The sequence below is a fragment of the Lithobates pipiens genome, unplaced genomic scaffold (genome assembly GCF_037356315.1).
Source record: "Lithobates pipiens isolate NorthernLeopardFrog02 unplaced genomic scaffold, aLitPip1_a1.2 Scaffold_13, whole genome shotgun sequence".
In the NCBI taxonomy this organism is placed as follows: Eukaryota; Metazoa; Chordata; class Amphibia; order Anura; family Ranidae; genus Lithobates; species Lithobates pipiens.
The window spans coordinates 387665374-387689504 of record NW_027507718.1 but is presented as its reverse complement, the minus strand read 5'-3'; the positions used below and the strand labels follow the sequence as shown (position 1 = coordinate 387689504).

General features: G+C 42.8%; 1 protein-coding gene across 3 annotated transcripts in view; it reads left to right on the top strand.

Annotated features, from left to right (window-relative positions):
• The window catches only part of CFAP97 (cilia and flagella associated protein 97), a 53422-nt gene extending 36945 nt beyond the window's left edge, over positions 1-16477 (top strand). For 2 of the 3 annotated variants that reach the window (XM_077477310.1, XM_077477311.1), the window contains exons 5-6: positions 10503-10662; positions 15435-16477. In XM_077477310.1, the coding sequence (XP_077333436.1) occupies positions 10503-10662; positions 15435-15535 (261 nt within the window). In that variant the 3' untranslated portion in view covers positions 15536-16477. Of the gene's footprint in view, positions 1-6999; positions 7130-10502; positions 10663-15434 lie in introns of those variants that run through there. The other variant, XR_013272340.1, reaches the window with a different exon arrangement.
• Positions 16478-24131: the final 7654 nt, after the last annotated feature.

Genomic DNA, 24131 nt, shown 5'->3' with positions numbered 1-24131 from the left:
TATTAATAAAAATAAAAAGGTAAATTGGAAAAAGCGTAGTCAAGTAAGCCAGAGTCCAGTAGCCAGATCGGGTAGTCAGCCAGTCCAAAGTTCACAAACCAGATCGGGTAATCAGCCAGTCCAGACGTCAGGGATCCACGGAGAGCAACTGCAAGCAGGATGGAAGCCAGGAGGGATGTTAGCAAGCCAGTCTTGAAACAACAGCAGGAGATGGTTCCTAGTGATGTGACCAAATGTGAAGGCAATGGAGAAATGAGCTGGAAGACTTAAAATAGGCAGGCCAGACGAGCATCATCGGGAACAGCTGGTAACAGTGGAGAGAGAAGAGAGCTGGCAATTAGCCGACAGCTGAGCGGCCAGCCCAGAGAAGGAAGGGCTAAGCCAGCCCTGACAACTCATAACTGAAAAAAATGTGCTACTCCATTCGGGTAACATAACGAATACTGGGCCTTTTTACCTCAAGGGTATCCCTGTGACTAAGGCTCAGGTCACACTGGTGCAATGCAGAAACCAGCGCGATTCCTGTGCGGATTCCCGCATCGCACCTGAATCCCCGACGGTTCACACGGCTCTCTGCGAACCGCAGAAGGTGTCAATCCAAAGTTAATGACACCCGCAGATCACAGCGCGAACTATGAAATGGTGCAGGAATTGGATCACATGATTGTGAATAACCATGCGATCTGATTCCAGTGTGGACCAAAAAGGGTCCTGCACCATTTTGGCGCGAATGCAACAGTTTGTATGGCTGAATTTGCATTGCACAGACATCGCATGTGATCTGCACAGCAATGCGATGCGTAGCACATGCAATGTCTGCCATTGGTTATTGTACTGAAAGAACATAAACATATGAGAAAACGACCACAGTGCTGTGAAAGTGACATTTTAAGAAGGACATCAGTCATATAAATAAGCTGGAACAGGTGTAGCAGTCAGCTGCTTGGTGCTCCAGCTGTCAAAGGCCTCAAGCTTAGTGATGTAACAAGTGCGTGCGAGTGGCACTCACTGCTATATGACCCAGATGAACAGGCTCAAAGACTTCTTCATTATTACACTGCAAGCTTCCTCTACGTGGAAACAAACTTGTAAGATCAATAAATAGAGTTCCACCAGTGGAGCAGATGAAAATGTTCAGCTCCAGTGAGTATCATCCCATATCTATTAGTATTATAGCAAAATTAACTTTTATATTCATAATGATTAGATCTTAAACCTTTGATCAAGCTACTACCTTGCAGTAAGGACACTTTTTGGGTACAGATTGGGCTTTCCATAGAGGCTTCTTCTCAGTTTGGGATTTCAAACTAAAATTCTAGACATTTTCACATGGTCACAGCTATCCCCCTCATGCCCCTTTTTTTTGTTTTGAACTCAAAGAAATGTAAAAAAGTAATGGTACTTTCCCCTTCCTCTCCAGTCCCAGCCATTAGAGGAAGGCTTCTGGTGTAGTCCCAGAAATTTAGAAATCTGTCTTTTAAAAAACGCTCAACCAAGAATTGAAATTACTGAAAAAATAAATGTGTGTGTGTGTGTATGTATGTATATATGTGTGTATGTGTGTGTGTGTGTGTGTGTGTATATATATATATATATATATATATATATATATATATATATATATATATATATATATATATATATATATATTCTCAAATACTTGCGTGTACGTTAAGAGGTAGCTTTTATTAAGGCTTCACTTAAGCACCTCTAACTGTTGACCATCATGGTGAAAGAAATCCTACCCCAGGGGTCGGCAACCTCGGCCCTCCAGTTGTGGTGAAACTACAAATCCCATCATGCCTGTGATTGTCAGGGTCCTGTAATGTCTCATAGGAATTGTAGTTTCACCACTGCTGGAAGGTGGGCTGCGGTTGCTTACCCCTGTCCTAGACCTTCTGTTGCAGACTCTTCATTGAAGCTCCGCAATACCTTTTTATTTAATCGTTAAAACGGTGATCCACTGGGTTCTCTGCTAGAAATTTCCCCTCTGCACACCAACCTCAGTGGGTCGTTTGCTTGTATGTTTTTCAAAATAAAGAAATTTTTTGTACAAGGCAGAGTTTGTGACGTCACCCCAGGTTTTAATACACTTAGCCCCTGTACACACGGTTGGAGATTTCCACAACCAAATCCGTCGGATTTTGCCCGTCGGATCTTGTCCGAAACTGTTACATACACACGGTCGGACAAAATTGGCGAAAAAATCAGATCTTTCAGAACGTGATGACGTTTCATTACGATGGGACTACATTAAGGCTAGTAGCCAATAGCTTTGATGTAGGAATTTGATCTGAGCATGCGTGGCACTTGGTCCGATCAAAATACTCTACACATGATCGGAGTATGTCCGATCAGCCCAGTTGGTTGGGAAATATTTCCAACATGTTGGAAAATTGGGTCCGACAGATATTCCGATGGAATCAGTCCGATACATACCACACACAGTCGGATTATCCAACGACACGGTCCGATAGGACACATTCCGACGGATTCTCCGACCGTGTGTACAAGGGCTAACACTTGTTTTTGCACCACAACACTTTCAAATTTTGTTGCAAAAAAAAGAAATCTTCATCCCAGGAAATACTCTGTCACCCAGGTGTCATCCTTCAGTCTGTCTGGACTGGAAAAGTTCTTTGCCCTCAGGACTATAAGAAGTCCGGTTTCTTTGCTCTTTCAGAGACTGTTTGGCTTCCCACGCCTTGGCCATAGCCTTTGTGTAAGGGGTGGCTTAGATTCGGGGTGTCCAACTCCATTTCGTTGCAGGCTGCAACAACAATATGCTTGCCCTGAAAGGCCTGTTTGTATCTGTAGGACTATGTAACCCAGCAGAAGGCAAGAGTCCCTGACCCCCCTTGCCCCTTTCCTTGTGCTGCTACTGGGAAGAAGCTGGGGGAGGAACTGAGAGCGACTAGAGGAGAGCTGGAGTCAGCTGCCAGAGTCTGCTGAATGCTGAGACCCAGGGGAGGAGGAGATGACAGTTTCTGTGGTTGCGCAGAGGTGCAGGATCTGTAGAAGTTCTGTCCTCTCTGTTGCTGACTGCTGTGACAATGAAGTTTCTCTGGAGCTGCTTGGAGAAGCGCAGGATCTGGTGGAGGAGTTCTCTCCAAATTCTGCTGCCAACTGCTGAAACAACAAGGTGGGGGGCAGAAATGTGAGGTAGGTGCTGCAGAAGAGGTGCGAGGGACACATGAAATGGCCTGGGGGCCAAATTCGGCCCACAGGCCTGGTGGCCACATGTGTTGTACCAGTATACTCTCCACTAACTTTGCAGAACCTCAATCTGGTGTTGTTGGTTGTAGGCTACTGTTTGAACCGATTAGGGATATTTCTCCCCTTCTCCTATCACGCAAGATTTTCTTTCTCATGATTGTTGCCTCAGTTAGGAAAAAAGGAGGAGCTCCAACTTTCAGGTCATACACCTGAATGAGGATTTACCTAATCCACTTAGCAATCGTGGATCTAGAGGCAGTCTCTTCCTTCCAATGGCTAACCGATGTATTCTGGCGGGTGAGGACACAACAGCTCAGTGGGGGAGATCGCTGTACTAACATTGCATTGTCGGTACAGTGGCTTCTCCCAAGCTCTGCTTTTTTTAGTCCGGTCCATTTATTACATTTAAAATTTTTTTTTATCTGACACTTCTTGTTGATGTTTGACAATTACCGGAAGGAAGAGACTGCCTCTAGATCCACAATTGCTAAGTGGATTAGGTAAATCCTCATTCAGGTGTATGACCTGAAAGTTGGAGCTCCTCCTTTTTTCCTATGAAGGTCCTATCAGAAGTGTTGGTGCTTCCTGGGCTTTTCAACATCATGCATTTTTTTTTCCTCGGTCCATAGGTGGCCTCCTGGTCCGTTTTTTGCTTGTACATTTTGTTAAGTTTTACCTTTTTTGTAGTTCAGGCCGGTGGTGGGACCACAAGTCTGCCATGAGCGGCACTATTTGCAATTGTGCTTGGCTGTCATATTAATTCTGTCGCGATGATGCTTTGATTTCACAAACCAAGAACATGTATGTAAGAACTGACTTCAAATCTGAGTCAGCGTGAGAACCAGGCAGTTATAATTTTCAGAAGGTGAGTTCATTAAGTGTAGCTCCAATATTTCTTTAATGATAAGTTTTTAATTTAAGTGCTAAGAAGAAGAAGAAAAAAAGCATTTTCATATGAATATTTGAATGTGATGGATACCAGTGGCAGAAAGGTTGTTATGCATCACAATAAGTGTTGCATAGAATTGCTCACTGCTAGATCATCATGTTGGATTTTCTTTTAAAAATTACGTTTTTTTTTTTGTCACACCGCATTTCATATGCCATGTAAAAAAATAATAGCCTTGTTCATTGCTGATGATTCACCCATCATCCTTTTTTAAAGCTGCGTTTTGACAAGTTACTGTGAAATCATCTTACGTCTGAGTCTAAAGGATGGTATCGCCTGCTGACATATGTACCAGGCAAATTGAGAGATTGGGGGCATTTGTCACATCTCCTGTTACCAGCTGGGGAACTCCGACCAAGTTAACTGTTCAAGAAATGCCCAGCATGTAGATAAATAATGGGTACCTACTGCCATAGTCTTACACATTGTAAATACTTTGCTGTCGAGGCCTTTAATCAAATGGATTGCACAATCTGCTGTGATTTATTATTTTTGTAGTAATTGGCTCCCAGTGATACAGATATAGCAGAGCACCCCTTACAGAATTCTCTAAACACAATTTGTCATAGTATCTCTGGTTTAAAGAAGAAAAACTCGAAGTATTTTTTTATCTGAACTGGCTTAATAACCTTATCACAACATGTGTATTTATAGATCTTTCTATAATAAAATGGGTATAAGCAAACTAACACCTTTCTGACCTTCCTGCTTAACACCTTTGCGCCGTGGTCTCCAAACTGCGGCCCCTTGCTTGCCTCTGTCTGGCCCTTGGGGCACTATTCCTTCAACTGACACCAATGATGAAGCACCATTTCTCCCACTGACACCATTAATGGGGCCTGCTAAAATGAACAATGGGTGTCTATTCCTCCCATGTTAAAACGAATGTTGCAGCAGTGTTTACTCCCACTAATGCCAGGCCATGTTTTACTTGCACTGGCCACGGTCTAGCGCTCCTGAAGCTTGAAAAACAGTAACCTGGCTTTGTTTTAAAATATTTGGAGATCACTGCTTTAGTGGACCTAGCCTGGTTAACAAAGTTAATTTCCAGAATTAGCTAGACTACCTCATCCAAATTCACACTCTTTTCACTCTTCCTGGAGTCTGGACATGGCTAGCCTTTCTGCAGAGTACCCAATGACCCTGGGGCGCTTGGATATGCCATCATTTTCCATGGTTGGTAGTTCAACCAAAACCCTTCTGTCTTTCAATCCTTGCTATGTTTGCAAAGTGGCCCAGCTCTGTGACAGGCCAATAATAAGGCTCAGAATGTAAGCAGAACTTTTATTTTTTATTTTTAGTTTTTTTATATATTTGGGGTGGGTTGCAGAAAATTTAATCCAAGGTTTAGGTGCGGAGGGATGCCAACTGCACACTTTTACGGATCTGTTTATAAAAAAAATTTGCGCAAATGTCACAGGCATTCATCCAGGCTGCACACATTTTCCCCATTTTATTTTTTATTAATTTTTTTCTCTTTTAAAAGTGTTTTTTTTTTAACCCCCCCAAAAAAAAAAAATTCAGATCCTGGTCCCTTTAAGTCGGCTACAAATACTGCAGTTGCTGACTTTTAAAAGAAGGACACTTGCCTGTCCAGGGTGCCCGTGATGTCCTCGCCCGGAGCCATTCCGTCCTTTCGGCTCAAGGTGCAGGCGTCAGCATGGCTAGTAAGGGAGTCAGAAAGTGAAGCTTTGCGGCTTCACAGCCTGATTCACTACTGCACATGCGCGAGTCGCACTGCGTATTCTGAGTGGACCCTGTTGTCTTCTGGGACCTGTGTGTCTCCCAGAAGACAGTGGGGGGGTGTGACAGAGGAGGGCAGGACATGGTGTAGATCGCTGATGATCCTGCAACGATCTTTTTCTATTAGTGGGGGCAAATACCTGTATTAGACAGACAGGTATCTGCTCCGCCCCCTCCCCCTGAAAGGCGCTAAATGTGACACCGGAGGGGGGGGGGCAGCGGAAGTTAAATTTTTGGGTGAAACTCCGCTTTAAAGCAGATTAAACAGCACAGTGCTTGTGCTGTGTAATCTACCCCCTCTCTAAACTGTAAAAAAGCCTCCCCAAACCTGCCACTTCCTGTATGCCCTCTGTACTGACCACGAAAATCAGGGCTGCTGAGCCCTGACCACCGTGGTCAGAGTACGTCCCTCCATCATACACTGCTGTCCTCTCTGCTCTCCTCTCCCCCCTCACACCCTCCTCCTTACCTGTCGGCTCCTTATCTGTGTCTGTCTCCACCCGCCCCCCGACACTATAATTAAAAATAAAAAACCTACAATGGTCATTGCTAGCCCCTTTATTAGAGCCTTACATACCACACTATATAATTTTTTAAAAACAAACATTTTAAATACCTTAGGAATTGGAAAGGTATATGGGATTTTGAAGGTGCTGAATTAGAAAAAAATTATTTTATAAAAAGTTGAAATTTAGTCAAACAATAAAAACATACAAAGAGTAAATATTGATATTGCAGTACTAATACATGTGCTGACTGATTTTTCTCTCTACATGTTTCGCATTGATAATTGGCTTCTTTAGGAGGAATAATTGAGATCGGGCACAATGAGCACTAGGAATAAACAGAGTTTTCTGAAAAACAAAATGATCAACAATCACAACATCAAAGATGTATACATACAAATTTTTAATTGGTAAAATTTTTATGTATATATCTTTGATGTTTGTTTTGTTTTTGTTGTGCCTGATATCAATTACCGTATATCTCCTGAATAAGCCTATTAACAAGGTGAAATATGTAGAGATGAAATCAGAGTATGTATTAGTACTGTAATATCAATATTTACTCTTTGTATGTTTTTACCCCAGACGACGTCATCGTGTGACGAAACGCGTGTCGGGTGACTAGGACGTGCTGACGCAGTCACGTAGAATCTGAGCGAACGGGCGCTTGCTGGCCTGCCGGCATATATGCTGTGATTTCATACTATTTACGTTTGTGAGTATTTTTTTTATTTTTATTTGGAATAAAGCTTTTTACCTGATTTACGTTATGGGACGTCCCTCTGCTTATGTCTTTTGAGAGACCATCTGTGTATATGTGCGAGCCTTCTGAGTGTGATTCCAGTCTAAACCTATGGAAATTTGAGATCTTCCTGGGAGACCCTGCTGTGTACACTGAGTGAGCGATCGAATGCTTGCCTCTGGTAAGCGTGTATTCTTAGCGGTGTTTAGCATGTTTTTTGATGATGGAAGATTGCACATTTGATTATAATTTTTGAATGGACTAATACTTTGGATTTTTCCACTTTTGGTTTTTGGGACATTTTTTTTCACGTTTTTATCTATTTAAAATTCTTCATTAATTTTGTATCTTCTGTATATTTTTCTATGATTTTATTTATGTAACTTCTCATTTCTGTATATATTGATGAATTTTATAAAATGTATTTTGTTATAATTAGGCACCTTAAAAATCTCATATACCTTTCCAATTTCTAAAATATTTCCTAAGGGATATGGTGCTTTATCTTTTAGATGATAAGCAAAATACCTTCTCTCCGTTCTAAATACCTATTTAGAGTCCTCTTCAGGCCAGTCACATGACTCGCGGCTGCTTTACAGCTCAAAGACAGGCCTCCAGTTGGAGGCCACATGATCTCCCTGGCTGACGTCAGAGGGAGATCTCAGCCCCTCCCGCACAAGCCATGTATCAGAGCTGTAAAGCAGCCTTGAGTCACGTGACCGGCCCTAAAAAGGTATTTACAACACTTGTTTTTAGGAATGACTTGCATAGTGTGGATGCCAGGTTCTAATAGAGGGGCTGGCAGTGATTTAGAATTTTAGATTTAACAAACACTTTAATAGTATGACTTCCACTGATTGGTGGCACCATCTAGTGGTCTGAATGCTGTAAATGTTTTCTAACATACAGTACCTCAATCAGAAAGTATACTGCATTTTGGCCTTTAAATGGAACTGATGATCATAGGAAATCAAAGTAAAGAAAAGGAGGAAAATACGTGCAGTCTTGGCAAATGCTTGTGATATTCGTCCTCCAAATGTTTTCAAAACAGACCCCTACTGTTTTATAACCACTTAAACCCCGAACCAATTGTCAGCCTAAGGACCAGAGGTCTTTTTACAATTTTGCACTGCACTGCTTTAACTGGTAATTGCGCGGTCATGCTATGTTGTACCCAAACAAAATTTGCGTCCTTTTCTTCCCACAAATGGAGCTTTCTTTTGATGGTTTTTGATTGCCTCTGCGATTTTTATTTTTTACGATCTAAAAGGAAAAAGCCTGAAAATTTTGAAGGAAAAAAAAAGATATTTTCTACTTTTTGTTATAAGAAAAATCGAATAAACTAAATTTTAGTCATACATTTAGGCCAAAATGTATTCAGCCACATGTCTTTAGTAAAACATTTTTTTCAATAAGCGTATATTTATTGGTTTGCGCAAAAGTTATAGCGTCTACAAACTAGAGTATATTTTCTGGAATTTACACAGCTTTTACTTTGACTGCTGATCTCATTTCAGTGATCGATCGATACTGCACTTGGGTGGGCTGGGCGGAGGGGCAAAACGCAGGTGCTAGCAGGTATCTGGGCTGATCCCGCTAACAATGCGTTTTTTGGAACCCTAAACTGTTGGGGACGAAAATATAGATCTGATCAGATATTGATCTGTTCAGATACTATACCACTACGGGAGGTGTATGTTTTGCGCGTGGGTGTTAGCGGTACTGGCACTAACCTAGCGCTGCCTGGGGCGACGCAGACCCTGACCCTGACACCGAAACCTAATTGATATCACCCGCCGGGTGATCAGGGGATTAAACCTTTATTGGGTAATAAATGGTTTGTGCCCTGATGCTATAAAAAGCAAACTAACCAGAGTCACCCATAACACTTATACGGTGATCATTGGTGAAAGGGTTAACTAGGGGCAATCAGGGAGTTAAAACCTTTATTAGGTAGTATATGGAGGTACCGAACGCTATAAAAACCTGGCGGTGAACCTAAAAAATAACTAGCTACCTAGCAGCACCAGTGACACTAATGCAGCGATCAGAAAAACAATCGCTTAGTGCAGTGTTTCTCAATTCCAGTCCTCATGGCCCACTAACGGGTCATGTTTTCAGGCTTTCCATTATTTTGCACAGGTGATTTGATCAGTTTCACTGCCTTAGTAATTACCCCAGCTGTTTCATCTGAGGGAAATCCTGAAAACATGACCTGTTAGTGGGCCATGAGGACTGGAATTGAGAAACACTGGCTTAGTGACACTGGCAAAAGGGGGTGAAAGGGTTAACTCTAGGGGCAATCAGGGGGTTAAACCTTTATGGGGGGGTAGGGGGCTACCCTGGACCTAACACTAACTGCCCTGACACTTTTTACTGTCACAACTGACACTAAATGCAGTGATCAGTAAATAAATGATCACTGCAATCAGTGACACTGTGACTGGAGGGGGGGAAGGAGGGGGTCGGGGTTGATCGGGGGCCGATTTGTGTGCCTATGTGTACCTACGTGTCAATGTAGTGTTGGTGCACACTTACTATGTCCTCTCCTCGCAGTCCGGTCGAAAAGACCGCCCTGAGGAGAGTGACATCACTTCCTCCCTGCCTGTGTTTACACTACACAGGCAGTGGAAGCTTCTCATTCGCCATGAGCGATCGAGAAGGGATGGCCAGAAACCAACGGCCATCCCCTAATCCTGGATCGCTCCTGAAGCGAAACGGACCGCCGCAGCCAGCGGGAGGGGGTCCGATCGGACCCCCCCACCCGCTGGAAGGCGAGCACGTACGGGTACGTGCTTGTGCCCGTACATGCCAGTGCCCGTACATGCCATTCTGCCGACGTATATCTACATGCGGCGGTCCTTAAGTGGATAATATAGGCACAATTTTGCTTTATTATACATAGTGCATACAGGAGTGATACTTTCACAAACCGTATTAAATTATTCCATGCTGTTATGTGTACTTTTTCTATCAGGATGATATATTTTCCACAGCCAAGTATATGTACATTTTTAGTTTTCATCTAGATAAGGGGTCTCCAAACTTTTAAAACAAAGGGTCAATATACTGTCCTTCAGACGGGGGGGGGGGGGGGGGGGTTTGGAATGAGGCCAGTGAGAATAAACTGCCGCGTTGCTGGTGTCATTGGGAGGAATTGTGCCGCATTGTTGCTGTTATTGGGAGGAATAGGGCCGCATCTTTGGTCTCAGTGGGAGGATGCATGGCCAATTGTTTGTGTCAGTGGATGGAAAAGTGCCCCAAGGGCTGGATAAGAGAGCTGCAGTTTGGAGACCACCGGCCTAGACCATCTATATACTAAACATGTCAATGAATTGTCTTACAGGCTTTGTTAAAGAGACTAGAGTCAGTGAAGCCAACAGTCGGTATGACCCGTTCTGAGCAACTCATGGACTATCAGCGCCAAGCAGGATATTTGAGCTCAACAGCATCCTCTCCAAGGCCTGGAAAGGCATCTGTAAGCCGACTGAGCACCTCTTCATCCGGTAAATGTTCAGACTTGAATCATTGATATTTCACTGTGTAGCTGTTACTGGTGCACCATTGTCTCTCTCTTTTATGAGTCGTTTGTATAAATGTGAAGAGAAGAGAAAAAAACAGATGATTTCCTTAGCAACCGATCGGGTTTTAATTTTAAGAGTAGAAAATTACAGAATGTGATGAATAGAGTGTGAAGAACGCTGCAGTTTCACATCCTCCAATGTGCAATTAGCCAATTTCTACGGTGTGAGGTCAGACAGAACAAAGGCCGTGTCACTTGGGTTTAGTTTACGATGGCTGTGTGTGTGTGGGCTCTTTTTCATCACCTATCTTTCACATATTATATGGCTCTTTTATTACCACTAATATAAATCGTTGGCTGGAAAGTCTTGTCTTTGCTTTTGGGTGTGTTTTTTGTACAGAACTATAGTAGCTGGGAGGCCTTCTTCTTGGAATTGAACAAAAAATATCTTGGTGTTGAAACAGTCTAAAGACCGACTTCCAAATCGCTGATTACATAGACATACAAGAGCCCCTAATGGGAGACTTTTCAGGCAGTAGGTAATAGTGACAAATTTTATTTATTTTTAATAAAATGTTAAAACTGTGATAAACTTCACAATTTCCAATAAAAAGCATGGAGACTCACCATACAATATACGATGTAGAGTACTCTGAACTAATAAGGGAGCCCTAGGTGGGTCTCATTTTTATGTATGGACCCAACCAATGGAGGGGTTCACCCAGTGGTTCCCAACAAATTTCATAATTTAGGGTAAATTCCATCATCAGGGGAAATGGAGACAAAGTACAATCATCTAAGAATATAAATAACAGGTATATAAGTATACGTACAATAGCATATGATAACATTACAGAAATATCATACATAGCATGGGAAACCATTAGTACTTGCAGTGTATGGCTACTTAACATAAGAAATGGCAGTGTGTCCTATAGGAGTGCGCTCTCACATTGATGGCCACAGATGGATTGCCAATGGCAGAAAAGGAAGAAATGGTGGTATAATTCCCAGGAAACAGATGAAATCAGTAAAATGGCTGCCAGGTAAACAATGCTCGGGTCATGTAGACTGCAGCTCATGAGGATCGCACACAGGCAGAACGGCCCATCCTAATGGAGGTAATTGTGGTATAATGATAGTGGGCTGAGGGCTAGGGCATAGGCTCTAGATATGTATATACAGCCCCCTCCGTAGACTCCAGCGGGAAGGTATAGGTATAAATGAGAAGTAAAGCATGAACTGCATTGAAGTGGATGAATGCAGGTGGACTATGCTCGCCCTTCTGGAGTCAAATATGGGTTACTCACATATATAAGGGGAGTAGTGGCCAGCCACTCCCCAAAGGCCCAAACTCAAATAAAGCGATAAATTGATGGTAGATGCAATCCATACAGGCCCCCAGATCCAAAATCTGGTAGGGTGCCACCTCCGGATTGGTATCAGCAACGATTCCACGGCATCTGGCACTGATGACAAACTCCATGACAAACTCAGCCCTCAAGTTAAATTCCCTTTTTTGACTATTAATTATACCTTAATGAGCAAATTTTTATTTTTTTAATGAAGTAGACATGGCTTTTTATCCTGCTACCCATCTTTGTCTGTCAGTCTACAGACCCACTAACCAAATATTTAATGCAAGGATAGTTTTATGCAAGGATTTGTTTTATCCACGTGTCTAATTTTCAAGTCTCACAGCCTGAAAATAACTGTCACTATTCTAAAAATAAAAAAACTTAAAGCAGAACTTTATCAAATAACATCTTTTATAAAAAAAAAAAAAAAAATGTTCTTTAGCAAGGAACATACATTCTACATTAATAATTATGCTGCCATAATTAGTGTGTGCTGTAACTTGCCTCCAGCATTGCTCCTGTTTCTTCTTGCTGGGTGCCTCAATTTTGTTGAAGCCCAGAGCCCCTTGATAAATCATAAAGCGGAATTAAACCATTGCTTTAATGGTTTAAAAAAAAAGTTACATTCCTGGGATGCCAAGATTGCTGTCGCATGTGCTTGTGTGCTCAACCCAGCTGTCAAATCATCAAATGGCTGGTGTCATAACTGATCATACGTGTGCAGCACAATGGCCATTGCAGATCAGACAGAAGCAGCTTCCTTGGCTGTAAATGATAGGAGGGTTTTATTCCGCTTTAAGGCTGTCAGCCTCTACAAATTTAGCAGTTCCTAAAAATACACAAGAATAGACAGTAACTGAGCATGTGCAGAGCAGGGCGAGACGGTGTATTACTGGGTTTTAAACAGTGTAGACACTTATGTTTTATCTATTGCGTGTACAGGAGTGACGTCATCTTGTACCAGCCATTGAAGATTTTTTTTATTTTTATGTTTTCAATCCCTGGCACTGGACTCCATATTATCACTTTGCCATGTCAAACTGCTGAGAACCTGTCATTAGTCTGTTTGCCAAAAAGCCTGTGATGGAGGTACCTGTTGCCAAACTCACAGGCTGTATACTACTTCCAGTGCAGTCGCCCAATTGTGAGGCTAAACTGATTATTATTTATTTATTTTTTTCCTAGCTTTCAAATTGTTAAAAAAAAAAATAAAAAAAATTGTAGCTGTGCGGGGCTCCTCCCACCTGGTCGCTCCATTTATTCACAGCGCTCTGTGAATGGAAAACGACAAGGTCCTGCAGCCTTTGCAGCTGGCAGGTTGTAGTTTTTTTAATGAACTTTCACGGCACTGTGAGCCCTGTGTTGTGTTTGTGTGTGTGGTGTTTTCCCCCCCCCCCCCCCCCCCCCTCCTCTAATTTACTTACTCTCTGTGAAATTGATCTTTTATTGTGCCCCGACATCCAGCTTCTGGGAGGAGGGCTTGTTGAGATGTCCATTGTCATTTTCCCATTTGGCTGACTTATTGAAATACAAGTCCCCTGATGCTTTGTGTGCCTGCGTTTACATCACATCATGCAGATATGAATGGATGAGGTGGACCTAGAGACTCAATCAGTTTACACAGGTAGAGATCAGGAGCGGCCAGAGGCACCTCTTTCTACCCCCCCCCCCCTCGCTGTTTGCTGGCCGGTCTGACACTTAACCCATCTAGATGGATAGTGGGCAGCGGCTCCGTGTATTCTCCTCCACGGCCCACTTCCAGCGTGTGGCTGCGCCCCTCCTCCTAGGTGTCCGGTATGATCGTCTGTCCTGTCAGCCAATCGGGTGACAAGTGTCATAACCAACTTCCTGATTGGCCGGGAGGAGGAGAATCAATGTTACAAAAGCAACTATTCACTCGCTGTTGTGACACAGCTGGGTGGGCCTGTGAGTGCGTTCTCTGCACCCCGAGCCCATACTATTTTGAAGCCTATTAGAGACTTTCGTTCCAATCAGTGCTTCATAAAAACACCCCCGACATTGGAATTCATGCACCCGATGTCCCGAAAGGGGCCATACGCATAGATAGAAGGGGCGGCACCCGTGCGCCCTTAATGGACAGGCCGCCCCTGATCCAGGAGTCTCATCAGCCCGAAACATTTCACAGCAGTGATTCATTTACCTCCACATAGTTAGGAATAAACTCGAGCAGTGAGGATAGGGGCCACCGGTCTTACAAGCTGGATTTGCAGGAGACTGAGACCTGTCGGAGACATTTTCAAACAAAATATTCTGTGACCGCTTGGTGAAAAGTGGACTCCATACTGATGGAGAGTAGAAGACCAAGTGCTTTAATACTTTCAACCAGAGTTCAGCTTTAAGTTCTAGGTCTGCAGAGTAGGTTTAGCCAAATGTGTTTTAGTTGAATTTTCAGTAGAAAATGGTTAAGCCCCCGCTTATACTGGTGCGATTTGTCAGTTCCTAATCAGGACAAGTTGCAGCCCATTGCTGGCAATGGAACCGTTCATATTGCCACAATTAATGCCACAGCGATTATGAAAGGTTCCTGCACTATTTTTGTCAATTTCACGTGCGACTTGACATGGCATGAAATCGCACAGATGTCGGCAAGCCACACATGAAATCCCATTGACTGGTGTCTTTGAAATTGTGCTGAAGCAGCGTGATTTTAAAGCTGCGTTCATTGTGAACGTGGGCTTGATCCCATGTTACGATTTCTTTCATGGAAGATTTCCTCTGTTCTGGTCACATTTCCCTTGACTTCCTGTTTTGATGACTTGGTCACAAGAGCAGAAAAAAACGTTTTTTAGCCTGAGAGGGATCTGTAACAGAATGCAGCTTTTAAGTAGATATGACTGCTTTTTAGGTGTCTGATAACAACCCTGTAAAATACGGCATATTTATATCATAATGTGTTTTTTGTTTTTGTGTTTTCTTGGTTTTGAATGAAGTAGGAGAGAATTGGGGCCAGTTCACACCACATGCAGTCCAGTGCGTTTCTTTTTTTTTTCCTGCATAAAAAAACACATGAAAAGTAGAAATATGGTTTCCGATGGCATAGTTCACACCAGTGCAGCATCTGGAAACGCATCAAAAACACGTTAAAAATTGCGCATGCAAAGATGGATCTGGAGTGCGTTTTTTTTGGTGTGATCCAGTCCTTAGAACTCATGTCACGTTTTAAAAACTTTTTTTTATTTTTTTGGTCAATTGTTTTCCTGCTGGGGAGTTTCACCCATTTCATATGTCCCAGTGAACTAAGTCTCAGACAGAAATCTAAAATTTTACAGTTTTTACTAGAATAGGACTAATACATTTCTGCCTGATTTTAATCCTGTATGCTATTAGCCTGTGCTAAGGTAATTTTCATATATATTTGTTTTATCTTCCATTTTAGGTGGGCTCTCTAGGGTGTCGAGTGCCAGCAGTCGCATGGGCAGTAATGGTGCTTTACTCCGGCCCTCTAAATCCTGCAATGCACGAGCAGCGTGGATGTGATGGTGCTTATGAGCCAGTGTTTCCACAGATTCCCAGCATTCTTCTGAAGTCCTCGTGTAAATTGGTGTAATTTTAAAGTGTTGTCACTGGAAAATAAAGCAACTGGCACCATGAAAAAGAAGCGTTCTTATGTTTACTGGCCAAAGAGTCTTCAGCATCCAGCACACTTCTGCAGTTTCAGCCACCAGTGACTACACCGTGACTGCATGTTCAGTAGATGTTGCTGGGAGTGTGTTGGATGCTGAAGATTCTTTCGGTAGTGTGACCCTGCGAAGATTCGACTCGCCACTCACAAGGCTGGTACATATTCAAATTCTTTTTTTACAGAGTGCCCTTTCAGTTTTTTCTTTTCCTAGTGACCAAGATGGATTTAAAGCTGAACTCCCGCATTTTCTTTTTCCGATTTAGAATTGAGCAGGGGAGAATAAAATATTTGTTGTTTCTTCTTTTTTTTTTTTATTTTTTTTTTTTTTTTGTCTGTGACCCCATTGGTGATTTCTCCCACTTCCTGTTTTGTGGCATCGGCACTAGAAATTGGGAATTTTGGGAAAAAGGAGAATGCAGACTGCAATGAAAACATGGCTAGAAGTTGTCACTTTCCAAACGCTGCTAAAAACTTGTTTGTTTTTGTCTGTGGCCCTATTAGATTTACCATCACGTCCTGTCTTGGCAAGAAGTGAAGGGAAATCTCTGGGATTTGGGATGCAGATGGCAAGGTTCTAACTCTCCCCTGCTCTATCCAAAATACATTTTTTTTTTTTTTTTTTTTTTTTATATTTGTTAAAAAATAATACATTTCGGCTAGAGATGGACTTTAACATTCCTTGCTGCTACTGTGACATTTCTTGTCTTAAGAAGTATGTGATGTGGTTTGAGGCTTATTTATTTTGTATTTTAAATATGTAAGTATATTTTGATTATTAAAAAGCTGTCCTTCCAGAATGCACTTATTTATTACAAGTATCTGTTACATGTATTGCAGCTTATTCATTTTTTTTTTTTTTTTCTGTGAAAAGACAGTTGCCAAACTACTATATTTAAATGTAAAAAAAAAAAAAAAAAAAATCAATGATGATTCTCAGTTTGTAAACTTTGTTTTTGTTTTGTATTCTTATCTTTATTCTTTACAGATGATTTCATATCTATTGTTAAAGTGAATTTATTTAAATAGCAGTGTGTAGTACTGAATTATTTCTCACAAGCTAAAGTGTCAAGTCAGATTTTCGGCATCCCCTGCGACAAATTTCATTTTTGGTGAGATGCACTCAAGGGGAAATCACACAATGCAGACACTGCCACTTTCCTCATTAGAACCCTGCAGGTGCAGCAGCTGGCTGATAATTATGAAATCGCTCCTATACAGATTCACTTGGCACATGGATACAGACAAACGGCTATTTCTTCAGCATAACAAAAGGTAGAAATCTGTAACATATTTTCTGCAGATTTTTGTCTTTAGATTTAACAAAACCATATAATATGAGGTCAAACTTTAAGAGTTTCAGTTTGTATGCAATCAGGCAGACCCTTACACTACATGGTTTTGGTAAATCTGAAGAAAATATAGTGTGTATGGGGTCTTACAATATATCAGAAATTTGATCCACGTACAATCTGATGAACATTTCCAACATATGCATTTTGGTTAATATTGGAAGTCTAAGCTTGTATTCTTTTTTTCAGGATGTACGCTTTCTGATCGCTAGGCAGGATACTGTATATCTGAAACATTGATAAATGTTAAAGTGTTTCTTAACTTAAAAAAAAAAAATTAGAGATCCTGTTCCCTTAAAGCAGATTAAACAGCACAGTGCTTGTCCTGTCTAATCTGCCCCTCTATAAACTGTAAAAAAAAACCTGGCTGATCCTGTAACTTCCTCTGTCCCCCTCTCTGTGCTGACCACGATAATCTGGGCTTCTGAGCCCTGACTACAGTGGTCAGCATATGTCCCTCCGTCATCAGCAACCCTGCTCTGTCCTGTGTTCTTTCCCCCCTCCCTCCCTGCCGGTCTGCTCATGTCAGTGCCCACCCCTTCCCGCCCTGCTGCTCAAATAACTTTTCTTGTCCTGTTTAATCCTCGCTGTGTTCTAATAACAGGAGTTCCCGTCTGTGTGTTTTTTATTTTTATTTAAAAGCCTCCTTTTTTTTTTTTTTTTTACATTGCGGGACACAGAGCCATAGTAGTTACTATATGGGTTATAGGCCACCTTCAGGTGATAGACACTGACACCCCCTAAGACAAAAAGTGCACTCCCTATACAACCCCTCGCACTATTGGGAGTACCTCAGTTTTTTTCACCAGTGTCTAAGGTGTTGGTCACGAGTAAAGCTGTGCTGAGCTCCACTGGAGCAATCCTTGCTGGGGCTAGCCATGCTGACTGGATCCATTCAAAGTGTCTCTTCTGGCCAAATTGAATGGTTTCTCCCCGCTTATCGCCTCCTCCCCCCCCCCCCCCCCCCCCACTTATAGTCTTCCCCTCGTGCTCAGAATTCTTTATTTTTTTTATTTACTTTTTATTTTTAAAGGACAGTGTGATCAGCACGTTGCTTGGCGGCTTGTGAATTCCCCCGTGCCATACTTCTCTTGGTAGGTATGAGAGGATCTGTAGTCTGCTGCTCATGCAGGAAAACCCTTATTTTAAAATAGTGGGTGGAGCCTTAGGCAACGCAGGGGGCAAGGCTTGTTGGCGTTCTTCAGATGCCAGGACACAAGTTTTTATTTTATTTTTTTATTTTTTTATTTTTTTTAAAGCACATTGCATGCTACTTCAGGCTGTGGAGGGACACAAGCAAAGAGGTGCTATTAACAGGTTTGGTGACACAGGCATTACTGCTGCATTAGGCTGGGCATTAATAGCAGCAATTGTGCTGGACTGTAGACCTAGCAGTGTATGCATTCCTTCTGGTAGTGCCTCTGCTTTGTGCCTCAGGCTATGAGCGGAAGGGGGACAAGGAACACCTCAAAGGGTTCTAGAGGATCGATTGTTTTACGGCAACCTAAATCCATGTGTAAATTTTTTTTTAAAAATTACATCCTCACTCTGAGAGTGATGCGGCCGGTCAGAGTGAGCCATCGGGGGCGGGGGGGACTGGTGTTGCAGCAGCTCTGACACTTCAGCCTATATATAGAGATATATCTCTCTATATCACTCAGGGTTTTTTTTCTTCTACCATTTTACGTTTGGAACAGAAGATTGATGCTATGTTCGCTTCCCACAGTGAGCCCAAGCGTAGCACATCCCCGGCCATTGCTCAGGACCCTCATACTGAGGAACAAGGCCAGGAGATCATTAAGTTCTTTCAAAGGATCAGGAAGAGGCTGATGACTCCTCTTCCGAAGATCCTAATATGGAGGGAGCAGCCTCACAAGAGACTGTTGGTACATTCCCTTACTAAGTTGGTTCGCTCAACTTTTTTTTTTTTTTTACTGTCTGTAGCACAGTCTATTGATGAGCCCACCTCTGGTTTGGGATCACTAAAGCCTCCCCAATCTGTGCATGCCTTTCCTATCCATTTATGGCTAAAAAAAAAGCTGATGTATTCTGAGTGGGAGCACCCAGATAAACAGTTTTTTTCCTCCAAAAAAGTTTTCTATACTTTATCCTATGGAGGAGGAATTCTAAAGAAATGGGGGATTCCAGCAATTGATGCTGCTATAGCCTCACTAAATAAAAACCTGACTTGTCCTGTAGACAATACGCAAATGTTGAAGGTTCAGCAGATAAAAAGTTGGAACTTCTTTTTAAAAACAACATTGCTCTTGCGGGTTCAGTTGTGCAGCCAGCTCTTGTGGCGATTGGAGTATCTCGGTCCATAAAGGACCAGTTTGTGGAGGTACTCAAGATTATTCCTGATTAGCAGGCCCAGGAGATGGCTGGCATATCAGAGGCACTGTGTTTCAGTGGATGCTATGACCGATTCTATTATTCAAGCCTCACGGCTTATTCTAGGGCTGGTACATATGCTTAGAGTCCTATGGTTGAAAAATTGGTCGGCCGAAGCGCCATGTAAAAAGCTCTTGGCCAGTTTCCTATTTCATGGTGAACGGTTGTTTGGAGACTATCTGGATAAGTATATCCAAAGAATTTCTAATGGGAAAAGTTCTCTCTTACCAGTAAAGAAGAAGTTTAAACGTTTTTCCTTTTTAAACGTGCATCTTCTCCAGTGCAAGAGCATCTGCCTCCAGACAGCCTCGACGACCTCCACTGTTGGGTTGAAGAGGCAGACCTCAGGGGCAATCCCAGGGCCAAAACAGGGGCAGGAAACCCGTGAAGCAAAATACTAAAGCCTCCTTATGAAGGGGCGCCCCCGCTCGCTCGGGTGGGGTGGGGTGGGGATGGTTCTACACTTTTTAAAGGCAGGAACATTGTCCGGACAGATGGGTGGCTTCCTCAATTTCTCAAGGTTACAAACTAGAATTCTAAGAATTCCCATCTCCCCGTTTTTAAAATCAAATGTTCCCAGAGATCCAGGGAAAAGGAAGTCTTTCTGGCTCTGGATCATCTCTTGTCTCAAAGTGATATCAGATGTTCCCACAGAAGAGCAGGGATCAGGGTTTTATTCAAACCTCTTCACAGTAACAAAACCAAACGGGGAGGTAAGACCCATTTTAGATCTCAAAGCACTTGAATATCTGTTCCTTTCGCATGGAGTCAATCCGATCGGTTGTCTCCATTCTACATGAAGGAATATTTTTGGTATTGATCGATATCAAGGGTGCCTATCTCCACGTGCCAATTTTTCTGGCTCATCAGAAGTTTCTATGGTTCGAAGTAGAGACTAGTTCTTTTCAGTTTGTGGCTCTGCCTTTTGGTCTAGCCACAGCACCTCGAGTGTTCACAAAGATCCTGACTCCTCCTTTAGCCAGGTTAAGGGCTCAGGGTATAACAATTCTAGCCTACCTAGACGATCTGCTTTTAGTAGATCAGTTGGTCACCTGTCTAAACAAAAGTTTAATCTCGGCTATAAACTACCTTGAATTCCTAGGCTGGATTCTCAACCTAGAAAAATCCTCCTTACAACCATCAAGCAGATTACAGTACTTGGAATTGATCATAGATACTGTTCAAAAGGAGGTATTCTTACCCCAGGGAAGGATCAGCTCCATAAAGGAACTGATTCGGCTTGTCAAAACAAAGAAATCCTTCCATTCAGCTGTGCATGAAATTGTTAGGAAAGATGGTGGCTTCCTTCGAGGCTGTTCCTTATGCACAGTTTCAGTCAAGACTGCTGAAAAACAGTATTGTGTCGACCTGGAACAATAAGATCCATGCTTTGGACTTTACAATGCGTTTATCCCCCGAGGTGTGTCAGAGCCTCAATTGGTGGTTGATATCCAGCAACCTTCAACAGGGGAAATATTTTCTACCAGTATCCTGGAAAGTGACGACAACGGATGCCAGCCTTCTAGGCTGGGGAGCAGTCCTGGAAGAGGCTTCTGTCCAGGGGAAGTAGTCCAAGTCAGAAAGGACCTTACCCATCAATATTCTAGAAATGTGGGTGGTTCATCTAGCCATGAAGGCCTGGCCGCTCAGATTATGAAATTGTCCTGTTAGTATTCATTCCAACAATGCCACACCTGTGGCCTACATCAATCACCAAGGGGGCACGAGAAGTTGTGCAGCCCAAAAAGAGATGAATCCTGTTCTATCTTGGGCAGAAAGCAACATCCCTTGCCTATCTGCGATTTTCATTCCAGGGATAGAAAATTAGCAGGTGGATTACTTGAGTCGCCAACAATTGTTTCTGGGAGAATGGTCCCTTTACCCCATCTTTTGGTCGATATGTCAGATAGGGTATTCCGGACATGTATCTGTTCGCATCCAAATTCAACAAGAAGATCCACAACTTTGTGTCAAGGACAAGGGATTCACTCACATACGGAACAGACACCTTGGTCTTACCATGGGATCAGTTTTCACTGATATATGCGTTTCCTCCAGTTCTGCCGCTTCTGCGCCTTCTTCGCAGTATCAAGCGGGAAGGGAAGCAGGTGATTCTGGTGGCCCCAGTGTGGCCCAAAATATCTTGGTTTGCTGCGATCATAAAGATGGAGGTAGGGGACCCTTGGACCCTGCCACTGTAGCCAGACCTTCACATGCAAGGTCCGGTATTCCATCCTACCTTTACAAACGCTAAATTTAAAGGTTTGGCTATTGAAACCCACATTCTAAAGGACCATGGGTTATCTCCTTCAGTAGTGTCTCTTAATGCTAGGGGTTAATACTAGGGGGCACTGAAGTGGTTAAATGTGTGTCCTAGGGAGTGATTCTAACTGTGGGGAATGGACTAATGAGAGGAGGAGGCCGATCAGTGTTCCTATAGACAAGGAACATATGATCAGTTCTCCTCTCCCCTGACAGGACGTGGATCTGTGCTGTGATGAGCAATCGTGGGTACAGCGGCGTACATTGCGCATTGGGTCCCCACTGATGCGGTGTGCGCTCTCCAGAATGCCTGGAAGCCGAGGATGTCTTATGACACCCGCCCAGAGGGACAAAGGGTTCCTGCGGCCATCATTTTACAATACGGTGGTAGGCAAGTGGTTAACAACCACTTTAATTTCCAAAATGTTCAAGCTCTTACCTTTTACATAAATAAAAGCAGAAAATTGTAGGTTTTGGGGTGTCTGGTTGAGCCAATTGCATCAATGCTTTCTGGAGGCACTGAATCGGAACCAGTAGGTGGATAAGAAGGTTGGACTTCATCCTTATCTTTCAACCTGCATACTTGTCCTTAGTGAGTCAGAAAGAAAAATGAGGTCACAGACACCCAGCCAACTACTGTTCTTAGATGGTCAGAAATGGCAGCCCACCTGTTTCCAGCACAGGTTTATGGAGGGAGATGTGGGTAAGGGGGGGAGAATGGTGCAGCGGTCAGAGCTGAGGGAGGGAAGGACGTGAGGTGTGGATCGCTTGTGAAAGAGAGCTGAACACTGCACTCCATATCCAGAACCCTCCTCAACCCTGTGCTCTGTACATAGCGCACCCTGAAACTCTACACCCATATTTATTGCTCCTTAAAGAACCTTCCACTGTTAGTGCAACTTAGCCACCCACCCCAAAGCAGCTTGCAAAGCATTGTACCCATGATCAGTGGGTGGAGTTTTGGGGCACTCATCAGCACCTTCACACTTCACTGAAAACAACAAGCTGCTTGCTGAAGTGCCAGAGACAGCACTTGTAGTTTTCACATTCACAGACACCTGTGAATGATTGGTGCGGGTGAAGCCCCACACAGCAGCTCCAAATTTGAAATGTGACTGCAGGAGAGGAACCCTAAATACAGGTGTAACAGTCTCCAAAGGTAAACTTATCTTTTTAATGGTTATTGGGAGTATAAAAAAACAACATATCCCCATGTGGTCAGTAAAAGGAGAAAAAGTCCCATCATCGTTATTAGCGGGAGGAATATTGACCCACATTTAAATTCCTTTTTACTTATAAATGGATATTCAACGAGAACACCTTATTTACGATCATTCACACTACAAAGTGAGCAGTTTCTGCGCCCTTAGTAATTCATCCCCATTATGTAGAATAATTTAAACAATTCTTAAATTCAGGTTATGGAACTTTAACCCAGTTCCATGTCTCTACTAAAATAAAGTATAAATCTTGGCCTGTAGGGGGCTTGCTATGACCATCACTATAACTGTGAATGCTGTCTGCTTTATTTTTAGTTTGTGACATTTTAATTCAAAGTACTGTCCCTTCCAAAGGAGCTAATAATACCCAAGTTAACAGAATTAGAAGGGCAAAACACTTTAGGTTTTTTGTCACCTGTGTCCTGTTGGGGGGGTTGAACTTCCCTTTACATCCTGTCTTGTGAACACATCAGATCAGAGAAAAACGAATTGCTCAAAAAGTGGGGAAAATTCCTTCATAGACTGTTGTGGCTTGAGCAAGTAACCCTGCTGGAAGATTTGCCCTCTATTCCTGTTTTGGTGACCATGCCGAATTTTGGATTTTACCTCACTTCCAGCTCAGGTGATAAGATGCACAAGGACAAAGATGGCGAGTAAACTTCCATAGCATGGTACCAGACAAAGTCTGGCTTTGTCTGGCTCCATGCTATGGAGGTTTTCTCCCTCTTGCTGGATCTGAAAAATCCCTTTTTTACTGCAAGGATCACCCCTCCAGGTCATCCAGGAAACGCTCTGCCGAAGTCTATCCATCTATCATCCTACTGATAGCCCCATGATAGTCTCGTTTTCTACCTACGCTCTGATGACCAAGAATTTGATATGTAAGTGTACTATTTGGTTTTTATGAAATAAATGACTGCATTATTCTAATGAGGATCCTGTGCTGCTATCTCTTTGTTGTTCAAGCTCCTTGGATCTTCCCGGATCTTCTCATGGCAAGCTGCAGGACCCTTTTGAATACTGTAGTTTTGACCCAAAACCATTTCATGCAGAAGCCAAACACTCTTGACTGACTGGACCTTGTAGTGCACTTTACTGGTCTGTTTTGTCTCTGCACCCTATACAAGTTCAGCTTACAATAAACCATCAAAAAGATAGACCTAGATGATCTCTTGCACCAGCAATTTGCTTACTGCGGCTACATACCGTATACAGTAAATTATACAGGG